The 12,528-nt window shown below is 43.5% G+C and overlaps 1 protein-coding gene across 1 annotated transcript; it reads right to left on the bottom strand.

The window, feature by feature from the left end:
* Positions 1-532: 532 nt before the first annotated feature.
* On the bottom strand, positions 533-11,010 carry LOC115359815 (bone morphogenetic protein 7-like). Its single transcript, XM_030052459.1, has 7 exons — positions 10,620-11,010; positions 4,820-5,006; positions 1,682-1,830; positions 1,176-1,382; positions 973-1,046; positions 763-873; positions 533-682 (listed from the first exon to the last, which is right to left on the bottom strand). The coding sequence occupies exons 1-7, from the start codon at positions 11,008-11,010 to the stop codon at positions 533-535; spliced, it is 1,269 nt and encodes a 422-aa protein (XP_029908319.1).
* Positions 11,011-12,528: the final 1,518 nt, after the last annotated feature.

Below are 12,528 nucleotides of genomic sequence, written 5' to 3'. Positions count from 1 at the left end.
TTTTATGTGCCATGAAATCCATTGTCAAATGCACAGTTCCCCACCGGGAAATGCATTATATTTTGGTGCCTGATGTACATGACAAAATTCAAATTCAGACATGTTTTGAGCAGGCACATTTAACAATTTCTGCAAACAAAACAAATTGTTTTTGACCTCTCAGTGCACACCTCGAGTGTTAAATGCACAGTGTAGCACTGAGTGCTTGCTTTTGAGCCTGTGAAGTAATGGCACACTGGTGAGAGTTCTTGTAGTGTTTTTTTTTTCCTCCACAAAAACAAAACAAAATGTGAATCCTTGGTTCAACAGCTCTCTATGGCCACGAGTCCTGACACTATAGACTTGGCTGTGGTAGGGGCTGATACCGCTATGGACAGCTCAATGCATAGCCTAGTCATGGGTCATAAAACAGTACCCTAATTAAAGCGAGTCCTGATGCAGCAGCTCCATCTTGACCAGGGCAGTTCATCACTTCTTGTCTCAGGTTCCTCCACTTCCTTTTTACTTAACCCACTGGATGTCAGGGAGCAGGTCAATGGCAGCCACAGGCTCTCACCACCATGTTGCGGTACTTCTTGAGGATGACATTGGAGCTGTCATCAAAGTAGAGCACGGAGATGCCATGGAGCTGAGTAGGGGCACAACACGGCTTGGGCACTGACTCTGGGTTAATAAAGTGTACCTGTGGTTGGAGAAAGCATAGATCAGGGAAAAGTCTTCATAGAGAATGGAAGCCATCATCAGGGACTGTTCATGACTTACCAGAGTTTGCACAATAGCATGATTGGTGGCATTCATGTAGGAGTTGAGAGGGAAGGCGCACTCCCCCTCGCAGTAGTATGCTGCATAACCCTCCGGTGCTATGATCCAGTCCTGATTGGAGGATGAGCACAGATGAAAATCAATTAATTGTCACTTCTGGAGATTGAAATGAATGAAATTAAATCAAAATAAAACTTTTTTTTACTGTACCTGCCATCCCAGATCTCTGAAACTGACATACAACTCATGCTTTTTACAGCCCTGCTTGGAACTGCTGAGGTTAGCTGAAACTGAAAACATGCAGATGAGTTTAGTGCAAATGAATGTCTGTAAAGATGCAGGCATTTTGTCATTGTGATAAACCCTTTATGAAGTCTTTAAATCATGTCTAGGCTCTACAGAGCTCAGCCCACCTGTTGCAGCCTCAGCTGCCTTGAGAGCATCCTGGGCAGTCTTCTGTGGTTTCGAGCGGTTCGAGTGGCGTCCCTTGTGGCCATGGGCAGAGCGGATGCTTCGAAAGCGCACCTCAGTGGCTTTGAAAAAGGCAACCATGAAGGGCTGCTTGTCCTGGGGCGCGCTGCCCCCCAGCAGCCCCACCAGTCTGGGGTTCATCCTCTGGCCTACAGGGGGAGACATGAGACAGAAGCGGGGAAAAGAGTGAGTTATGAGTCTTGTGACACTTACTCAACCAATTCTTGAAAACGACATTAAACACAACTGCTGAGTTTCATTCAGATCATAACTTTGTTTATTATAATATGACCACCAGAACCAGAACCATAAATCTGTGACTGTCCTCTATGGAGGATTGCTCAGCATGTGGTATTCCTTGTGATCACACGATATGAGAATTCAATCATTACTGTGCACAAAGACTTTTCTCTTTGGACTATGTTTGCAGCTAGAGACAATGACTGACCGTCGCTGTCCTCCAGCACCAGGTGCAGGCCCAGGTTCTGGTCAGGGTTGACCAGCCAATGGTTACTGGTGGCAGTCAAGTCAAAGATCAGCCAGCCTTCCTCTGCAGCCCAAACAACTCGCTGGTCCAGCAGGAAGAGCTCTGTTTCGCTGAAGGGGAGAGGGAGGGGAGGAGGGCACACAGTAACAGTGCATCAGTGACATGACAGAGCTACTTAAGGTGAACAGATCATTTAATACATACACCAGCTTACACTGACAAACATAACAAATCAAACATAACAAATCAAATTTTTCACAGCCTATTTCATACATAACTCTTTTACACCACAAATCAATGCAGCACAGATTCAAATGAATGTATACAAATTAAAAATTATACAGAATTTGATCAACCATTCATGTTCTGCGCAGTAAAACTTTGCATAGACAGTTGAAGAACCAAAGCATTGCACATGCAGCAGGGTGGTGCTTCCTGCTCAAAACAATCCTCATCACCTGGATGAAATACTCAACAAGACAGAACACACCAACTCATCAAACCCCATGAAAAACAGCCGTTATCAAAGGTGCACTTTCTTAACATCCCAGATGAAAACACCAAGACTGATATACGCTGGCTTGAGGGCAGATTTCACAGACAATGGCTTTATTTACTGATTGAGTTTCAGACCCCAGGCAGACTTTTGTCTTTTGTCTTGCCGCCTGCTCGTCTGTGTGGAGGGGCCTGTGCATGTCTGTGAATGACAATGGTGTTGCCCTTAACACCAATCGTCAGCCCTGCTGTCACCGACGAAGGGCTACATCCACGTCTGTCTGCGTGTCACATGACCCCTCCTGTTCTCTGATCGTCTCCCCAAACACGCCGAGGCCAGCAGGAAACTCTTTTGGAGAGATTTTGTAACGTGTAGAAGAAACAAGTAAATGGTAGAGATTTGTGTGAGTTGGGAGGAAGTGTGTGAGTGTGTGTGTGTCCGTGTGTGCATGAGGGGGGCATAAACTCTAATTATTCTTCAATCAGGATATCTGGCACACTATGATCCAACTGTGAAGGGAGTGTGAGACCAGCACAGACAGAGACAGACAGACAGATGGTGGGAGATAACCACCTATGGAGGAGACAGCAAGTGAAAAGACGTCATGAGCGATGAGGGTGTTATTTGTGGCTTGAGCTGCATATGATAAATGCTGGCCTCTGGGGACCCGCTATAATCGACTGTGAGAACCATTCTGTTTCTGTAATTGACACTAATATCTATGTAAACAGCTTTGGTGCTGGCACTTAACATCAGCAGAAATAACCTGTGGGGAAATGCAGAGAGAGACGCAACCGGAGCAGACAGATTTATGTGTACTTTGGCAGCCTAACTACTAGTTTTCACAGCCATGCAGACAAGCTCACAGTGGCGCGGCTTGTTTATTTAAACTCAGTGTGGCACAACCAGACCGCTTATACGATGTCACTAACATAAGAGGATAATCATATGTGGCAACGAAACATTCAATCTGTGTGTACACTTGGTAGGTCATTTGAGAAAAGCCTTAATGTTAAACACTACTGAGATGACTGCACAAGTGACTGAAATATATCCAACAATTAAAAGGTGGAGAAAAAAAAAAAAGGAAACAGGAAAATTGCAGCTCTTCCCCGTGGAATTTGCACCCTCTCCTCTTTGCAATGAATGAGGGATGGAAAATGAACAAAAAATAACATAATAAAAAATAAATATAATTTAATATAAATTCCTTAAAAGAAGGATTAACTGTCAGAACACCTCAGTCCAACTCTTATAGGGAGTGGACAGATACCACTTTCCAGGTGTCCTTCGACATAAAATAGATCTCATCAAAACTTTTCACTCTCATGGGCTGTGGATTATGTTGGGTATCCATGTCATTGCTCCTGGAAAGAGCTGCTGCTGAATTATTCACGTGTACATTTTAGAGGTCGTTCACACCTGGTATTAACAACCGTCCTGACACATCCGAATACAAGTGGACAGCTGTCACTCTGTCAGTACACAACTGGCATTCACCTGCCCACTTGTGTCCAGATCTCACTTTCCCACTCTGTATGCAAATAAACACATATTCTTTCACAGAGAGAGAGAGAGAGAGAGAGAGAGAGAGAGAGACCATAACATGAAATGCATTTCACATCTGTTACAGGCTCGACCCGATCAAGTTCAGGCTCAGATTATTTAATTATTCCAGCGGGTTTGAGAGGGTTCTCATTTAGGTGGATAAATCGGCCTGTATCGGCCACGTTTCTCTGGTATTGCTGTAGTAAGTGCAACACACACATGCACACGGCTGCTATAATATTTCTGTAGTATTCCTATAGTAACTCTATCACGTCTAGGGTTAGAAAGAATGTGTTTAATCACGCCGGGGCATGACATTTAAGAACTGCTGCTGCCTCCGAATTTTATATGGAGGAAAAAAACCCTGCATATGTCAAAACAAATTTTAGAGACCCCCCCAAAATCTCTTGCATCATATTTTTAGGGGGAGCTCATGTCTTACTAAGGGAAGTTTATATTCATTAACCAGGTGTTTTATAGTCGTGCTGCACTTCAGTCTGACAGCTCAGCTGCTGGGCAGTCAGGAAAGATATTTTCTCTACTGGAAAAGTGGCGGTCTGGCCCGTGTCGGGGGTGTTGGGCTGGACAAGGCAGAGGAGGTGAGTGGGAGGTCCTTCAGTGCATCCTAGGAAACACATGTCTGTTTACACCTCTAATGTGATGCGGACACAAGCATCCCAGACCACCTCGAATGCATCCTGAGATCCGATCGCTCAGGATGCATTCAGGACACATTGCTGCTGTTTACACCAGTACTTAGACATGTCAGTTTGTATTCAGATTTCTCAGTACGGTTGTTAATACCAGGTGGGAACAGTCTCTCAGATTGTTTGAGCTCAGAAAACAACACCCATCCAGCACCACTGTATTGTGGTGCCAGGAGACAGAGAAGATCACGGTAAACTGGAGACCTCACCAAATCACATAGAAACTATCTGAATGGATAGACTGCACTAGGGGTAAGTGGGAACTTATCTTCTCTTGTATAATGGATGACCTGTTCCTTTAAGAAAGCGCTTGCAAATAGAACAGGAAATTACCTTTGGGGGCCATACCTGTTTGGGGGTTCCTGCAGCACCTGGTAGACACTGACAATGAACGTCTCATTCTCGTAGCGTTCCGGGATGTAATACTTGTAAATCCTGAACTCTGCTGCTGTGACGGCTTCTCCCTCTGGGATACGGGAAAGGTCAAAGCGAAATTCCCTTTGCTGTTTGTATAGAAGATCCTGATCCTGTTCAACTGTGAGGGACACCAAGAGAGACAGATGAGTTTAAAAGTAAGGCCAACAAGGACAATATGTTAGTTCCTACTGACAGAGAGGCAGGGGTGTGATGCTATGATGTTCATTCATCAAAATGTTTCATCCAGAATCCACACAATTGTGACTCCACTATGACAAATGATTGGTTGCTTTCTGCAGCTGACACGCATACACAATGTAAAAGAATACTTCTGATCCTCAGAGGGAAAGTCTGTACATGTGTGGAGAAGTCGGATGGCTGTGAGTACATTCAGGCGACTAGACGGCCAGCAGGTCAGCGGTTGCAGGATCTGTCAAAACTATCGTTGAATCAAACGCTTCTCTGATCCGCATCACTCTGCCCACATCTCGGAAGCACCGCATCAAAAAAAGGAAACTCCAGCTTCCACGAGAGAAGTGATTGATCTTAACGTCACTTAAGTTAAGTTTACCATACGTGCCAATGTGGGGGGAGAAACCACACTCAGAGCTCAATTTGGCTCCCTGTTCAAATTGCACACATGTGCTGACCACAAGAAAAGGCCTGTTAAGGCACTGCCCGGAAAACCGCAGCAACCAGTGCTTTTACACACACACACATACACACACACACACACACACACACACACATACACACACACACACACAAAGTATAGAGAATCTCAACTGCATGGCTTAACTACTATAGGCTATACTGTCATCACTCCACACCCCTTGAGATCATTTTGCTATGTATCACAGTTCAGTGATTTCACTCCCTTACTATTCGATTCTAGAGGATAAACTCAAGTAAAAGTGGCTTGCAGCACACAGCTCTTTGGGTTTCCACCCAGCCCTGAAACAGCTGAAGCTCTATAGCTCTCAGACTTTCCAGAATGGTGGTCGGAGGGACCCCAAGGTTTCCTGGAGCTTTCCACTGTTGTATTTTTACAGCTTTACTCAGTGTGTTTGTCCTTGGAAAAAGTAGTGGAGGTCTTTACTGAAGGTGTGCAGACTGGAGCAGCAATCAGCCACCTTAAACCCATCCTGTCTACTGGTATACGCCATGACATCATCATAACGTGACCATGTGCTCCTGTTGTTGTTTCAGAGGCACATTGCACACAGACATGCACAGCATTAATGCACAGATGCAGGCCAATGCTCATGCACACACAACCGCACACACAAACACAACCATAACATTGCAGACATAAAATCCTCTGAGACACACAAGAGCGTACACACACTCACTGACTGGCAGCGTTCTAAAAACACTCCTGACGGCACACAAACACACACCCGCTCATCGTTAAGAGCAGTGCATTCTGAACCCTGCTAGTCATTTGTTTGACCGCAATTAAATGCTGAAAGGGGGCGAGGGGCATTTTATGAAAGCAATAATTGCTTGTAAGGACTTGGTGTGTTTACGTTAGGGACCATTAGCTCCAGAGATCAGACCACAGATATGCAAACTTCCCTCTGGGAGGCATTTCAACACTTCAGAGCACTTCTGATGCTGCTGGGCCACACAGCCATGGCATGATCATTAACCTATTGCAATTTTATAATAAGATTGAATTCTTTACAACTCAGTGTGGTTTTTTGGGGGGAGGAGTTTCACAATCTCTTTCAAAAACAACACTGAAACTAACAAAAAGAAGAGAATGTGACTTTCCAATGACAGAATATGTCTTGTTAGTCGTTTAACACTATGCATCAATCAAGTAGTTCCTTTCCTGATGCCTAAGCTTTTGAACTTATTAAACTTGCTGTTAAGTCTATAATCCCGCAGCCCCATTCAGCCTCACACTCATGAATTTCTGCATGTGTCTACAAGTTTGACAACATTGCCCAGTTTACAACCTAAGCTCCTTTCTCACAGATTGTTAGAGCCACCAAAAGGGCCTTTACTAAACAAACATAGCACCTCGTTATGCATTAATCTGCAGCAGAATGTAGTCCGCACAGAAGTTACATGGGCACGTCCTAACTCCCATGACAAAGTCTGTGTTAAAGCTCCAGTTCAGACATAGAAGAATAGAATATTTCTGCAATTTTTATAGTCTCGTGTAACTCAATAACAAAGTGCCTCAGCCAAATTTCTAACAGCTTCAAAACACTATTTTTTTTTTTTTCTTAAATCACATTTAGTTTCATGTATTTTCAGCTCTCTTATCACCAGCCGTGCCAATCAATGTCATTTCATTTTCAATTAAATTCACCAAAACCCATAGCCAGCGGTGTGGTGACAGTGACTCATCAGCAGATGCCACCCTGCAATTACAGACTGTGGCTTTGCAGGGAACAGAAAGCCATTGTTTCACACATGTATGTAGACATAATTAGATGGATAATGAGATTTTCTGGTGGGAGGAAAGAAATCCTTAGTATGATCTCCTTATGTTGCCTACAGATCAGCTTAGCAGGACAAACAGTCAAAGTTTCTACCTGCTCAGTTTCAAAGACAATACTCCTGCTGTTCTTGAGTGACACAGTGATTTCTCCTACTGTTAAGTGAGCTTAACATGCATAGTGAACATAGCAAACTTTCCATACACGCCATTCATTGATGAGAAACATTTTGCATTCTTTCCTTTCTAATGAAAAGCAGTGAAATGTCTGGCTTTGAGCCTTATTCCCATGCTCTGCAGGTGTCTACTCGCTGATACATAACAGCCCATACTGAACACATATGTCTCAAGGCAAAGCTTCAGCAATAAACAATAAGGTCCAAATATGGCTTAGCTCACTTGGTGGACAGATCAAAAAAATCAGTGCATTAGCTGAGGTGTTTGTGCGTGTCCTGGCTGCACTGATTTTTTTTTTTTTTTTTAATAAGAAAGAAAAAAAGAAAAAGAACAGTATAATGTGAACTTAAAAGGTTTGGAAACTCAAGTTTTTTCTTTTTCCCTTTTCTTTTGGTGACAGAGGTCCAAAGTCAGTGTTAAGTCAGTCCTGAGCACAATATTCAGTCTGTCTTTATTAGCAGTTGTACAATAAAAACTGCAGATGTGCAGCTGAATAGCAGCTGCATAGTATGATGTTACATGACAATGAGATAAATGCATATAGTTGGGGGAAGGGATGCTGCAAGTAGAACTTGTGGGTTGGAATTCTAACAGCTGTCAGTCTATGTAGGTGTGTACATGTATGAGCATGCGTGATGTGATATGATCTGTGTGTGTGTGTGTGTGTGTGTGTGTGTGTGTAGACAATGATATCACTACATCGGTTATAACAGAATGTCTAATGAATGAAAAGAGAAGAAGAAAATAACATCTCAAACTTTTCAGACTAACAAGTATAAGAATGGGCTTATAAATGATGCCAATGTCTTTTCAGGAGAATATTAAGTAATGGCTGACTAAAATGACTGTATTATTATTATTATTATTATTATTATTATTATCATTATTATTATACTGTATTATACTGTCCAGCTACAGGACATACCTGAGTACACTGGGGGGAAGGGGGGCAACTCTACGGCAGCTGTTCCTTGCGCTGGAAGCTGTGGTCTTTTTGAAGGGAAATACTATAATCCAGTTTGGGCTTGAAACGATCACTCCAGGGACCACCAAGACAGACAGAGCTAGAATTTCACTACCAGTTATCAGCAGAGAACAGCCATGATGGACTCATAATAGCAATATTACACACTCCCTGTGTCTTTATTCCTCCTCTCACCTCTCCCTTCCTCTTCAGAGGCAGATCTACATAAATCTGTTATTGGTTTTCATAAAGGATGATTTCAAATCCCATTATCTAAAGGCTCTGTGTTGGGAGTGTGGTGCACATTCATAACTGAGGATATAAAATATTGTGTACTTTCAGATGATGCATCACAGTCTCGCTCCAAATGTTTTGAATTAACTATGCAAGTACAAGTTTATGGGCTATTCAAGAAAATCCCAAGTGGTCCTTCAATTCGAAGCCTTCAGTTTAATCTCAAACACATACAAACAAACAGACTGGGGGCGGGCTAAAAGTTCCTTGGAGACACATATCTAGGATGAACAGACTTCATCTATTCACATTGACCTGTAACCCTCCTCCAAGCCCCGAGGCAGGAGGAGAAGGGCAGTAAAGAAGAACAGGGTTGGTTTTGGATGAAACCCCACATCCGGATAGCAGCCACAGGCACCATGCCGTCTGCTATTTCACCATAGTGATATCAGAGCTGCCGTAGGATCTCCAAGGGAAACAAAGGCAGGATTTGCCTTTTATAAATGCAATAATATCTGAGTAAGCCCTCCGACTCCCACCTGTGACCACCTTGACTCACACCCTCCAAACAAATATACACAAACACACAGACACATAGATGCACAAACACATTGCACACTCACATAGATATGTATACACACATATAGTTTACATTTCTATAAGCCGACGTAGACACACAGACAAACATCCACGCTAGCAGAGATTAATTATGCAATAAAATGTGTTTAGATGCAGCATGTGTGTCTTCATCGGAGACAACTTGTCTTCCACTCCCTAGTGGTTCAGAAATGCCCGTCCAAATCCTAGTCATGCGAAACAAAGCCATGCAAAAGCCTCTCCCCCACAGCTTTGAAGGGATTCTGGGGAAATCGGATACAGGCATGTTGTCATAACATTTACAACTTGGAATGCAGAACAGCTCGATTTTGAGTAAAGAGAAAGTGACCTGAAAGCCCCAGTGTCTCTGAGAGCTCCAACATCACAAAGACACAAGCACTCAGCTATAATGCGCTCTGTTGTACTCGCAATGATGTAAGAACCCGAGAACAAACAGTAAGGCACTGAAAACCTTGATCCTGAAGTTAATATGAGCAAAGCACCTGGCCTGTGTATGCGCGTGTGTGTGTGTGTGTGTGTGTGTGTGTGTGTGTTGGGGGGTGCTGGACACAGGATGACAGTGGATACCTCAGCAGGAAATCATCTTGTTGGAGTTAGTCTGTGAACACCTCACCTTGCCTGACCAGTCTTTTCTCATATCTAGCACAGGGCTTCATAACTTTAGAGCTTTAGAATGAATGGATGAACTAATCTATATCTGTATTATTCAGTGTGCAAACAATCATGTTGAAAAAGAACTAGAGTCAACTATTGTTTACACTTAGATACAAGCTCCATATAAATATCACAGGAAACTCCTTGTAGGAATATTCAACTGCTATAAGGACACTTGAAATAGCATATCATCAATGACCGAATACCCCAATATCAATATTTGATATTATGACATTGGTGCTTTCACAAGATACTCATACCAGACCTATTTTTGACAATATTTAGCAATGTGGACATGGCCAAGCAGGTATGGTAAATTATGGAACAGCAGAACAGTCTAACAAGTTCAGAAAACTGCATCATTTTACTGTAATGCCTTGAAAACTAGAACGGCTATTATTCCATATATTACGCGACCATATCCTGTTTAAAATCACGATATCGATACAATATTTATAATGTATGGCCTAATATATTACCAGCTAAGCACAGACATAATACAAGTGCTTATGGGAATATTATTGCTAAAAAAAAAAAATGCCATAGGCTACATTAAAGCCTCTGAGGGAATATTATAGCAGGTTTTCATCACAGAGCATGGAGTCGTGAAAACACCACGATGCCATACATACCCATATTGACGAAGCTCATCACCATATCTGCGTCATCCAGGAAGCGGCTGTCCTGTGGGGTCACCATCGGGGTGGCCTGGGTCGTAAAGACGGGCTTGTAATATGAATAGCCTTGAGGTTCAAAATCTGTGGAGATTGTATTGTACAAGTCCAGCATGAACATCGGGGCTGCGTTTTGTTTGGTGTGGATGTGCGGCCGAGGACGGTGGGGAAGCCCCAGGATGGAGAGGATCTCCCGCTGCATCTCTTTGCGCTCCTGGCTCCGCAGTCGCCGCTGGATGAAGCTGGAGCGCACCTCGTTGTCCACGGAGAAGTTGGAGAAGGAGACCTGTGTGGCCAACACGCAGTAACTCCACGCCAAAAGGCTCAGCGCCGACGCGCCTGTCACCATTTTGACCCCAACTTTACGCGCTGTCGGAACTTCTTGACAGACTAAACTTTGAATGAAGTTAGTTCATACGGAGTGCCCCTGCTCTGTGAGGGGAAGAAGAAACTATCCTCTTGGAGTCCTGAAGGCCATTCCCACATCATCTGCTGCTGCGCACTGCCTGCTCGTGTGATGCGGCTGTGCGCTCCTCTGGATGGCAACTCAGGACTGGATTTTACTGAGGTGCGTGTCAGGGGAGGGGCAGCACGGGTTTGGAATGGGATAACCCATCATGACTGCAAGGATTGGAGGCGGAGGTGAAGAGGGGTGAGGGTGGGGGTGGGGGGGTAGTGTGGATGAAAGTAGACCAAGAGTAGATGTCCTCCAAATGACGATTGCTCTTCTGTCTTGGTAATGAGATGGCTGGGGTGGGGGCCTTTTCTTTCCCCGCGATAACGGTTCAAACCCAAGTGCCCTATCAGTCCTATCCTATTGTTTGGCCATTACTGAGTCCAAGAGTCCAAAGCACTGATAGAAGTGGGCTCTAATGGCTAATGTATTGGTTGACTGATCATTTATCAGCCACATCTTGCCATTTTGTACTCTAGTGCCGGTCTTCTGTCTCTGCAGACAGGAGCTCAGCACAGTCCCGTCCCCTGCTGTGATCAGCCAGAGACTTCTGCTCAAAATTCAAAGGTCAAACATGTCCCAAATACTCATTTAACATATTTTGCTGAATTGGGGAATGTAAAGTTGATGTCACTGTTTTTTTTTTTTTTTTTTTTTTTTTTTTTTTCTACTTACTATCAAATAAGTTCAACTCACCTGGACAATAACAGGCTACATGGAAAAATTCTCTCACAACACTGTGCATCCATTACTTTGGACTTGCAGATATGTATGCGTGCACATGCGCCCACATGCTGAAAATATGTTGCATATGCACATGTCTTATGTTATGCCAGTATGTTTCATGAGATGTTCTGAACAGAGGTACAGAAGTGCTGTCATGGCAAGTCTGATCCCTTTTATACATCCCTGTTTAATGCATCACTCCATTCGCATATGCAGTACTTCAACACCTCCTAAATGATCAGTGAAAAGGCAATGAAGGATAAATCCCCTAATCTCCCTGCAAGGCAGACACCTTTGAACTCAAACAATAAACTTGGGCCCACCCTGGTTGTTGATGAGGGTTTTAGGAGTGATCAGCAGCAGCAGCAGTGGAGGAACATGAAGGGACATGTCAATAGCCCCAATGAATTCGTACACCACAATGTAAAGCAGTTCATCGGAAAATGAGGAGGAACGAGGTGGGAGGTAATAAATGACAAAGGCTGAATCCAGCATTGAAGATTATACATGCCTTTGTTTTTTTCTTTCTCAGGTTTGAAAACAAATATGACTGGACTAACACAAAAAAATCCCCAAGGGAAATACCCAATGTGCTGCTATATCCAACACACTGAAATAGCCTTATAATGTGTTTATAAGGTTTTATAAGGTTTTTTAGAAGTTTTTTTGTCATCTCTGGCCTAATTT

The sequence above is a fragment of the Myripristis murdjan genome, chromosome 5 (genome assembly GCF_902150065.1).
Source record: "Myripristis murdjan chromosome 5, fMyrMur1.1, whole genome shotgun sequence".
Classification (NCBI taxonomy): Eukaryota; Metazoa; Chordata; class Actinopteri; order Holocentriformes; family Holocentridae; genus Myripristis; species Myripristis murdjan.
Note: the sequence above shows the minus strand (reverse complement) of the source record. Positions and strands in the feature narration are given on the sequence as shown.

Excerpts from the sequence above, each read along its gene's own strand:
- LOC115359815 (XM_030052459.1), bottom strand. The coding sequence starts at position 11,010 with ATGGTGACAGGCGCGTCGGCGCTGAGCCTTTTGGCGTGGAGTTACTGC. Across the intron at positions 1,047-1,175 it reads GGCAGCTGAGGCTGCAACAG|CTAACCTCAGCAGTTCCAAG; the intron begins GTGGGCTGAGCT and ends TTTCAGTTTCAG. Across the intron at positions 683-762 it reads ATGCTATTGTGCAAACTCTG|GTACACTTTATTAACCCAGA; the intron begins GTAAGTCATGAA and ends CTCCAACCACAG.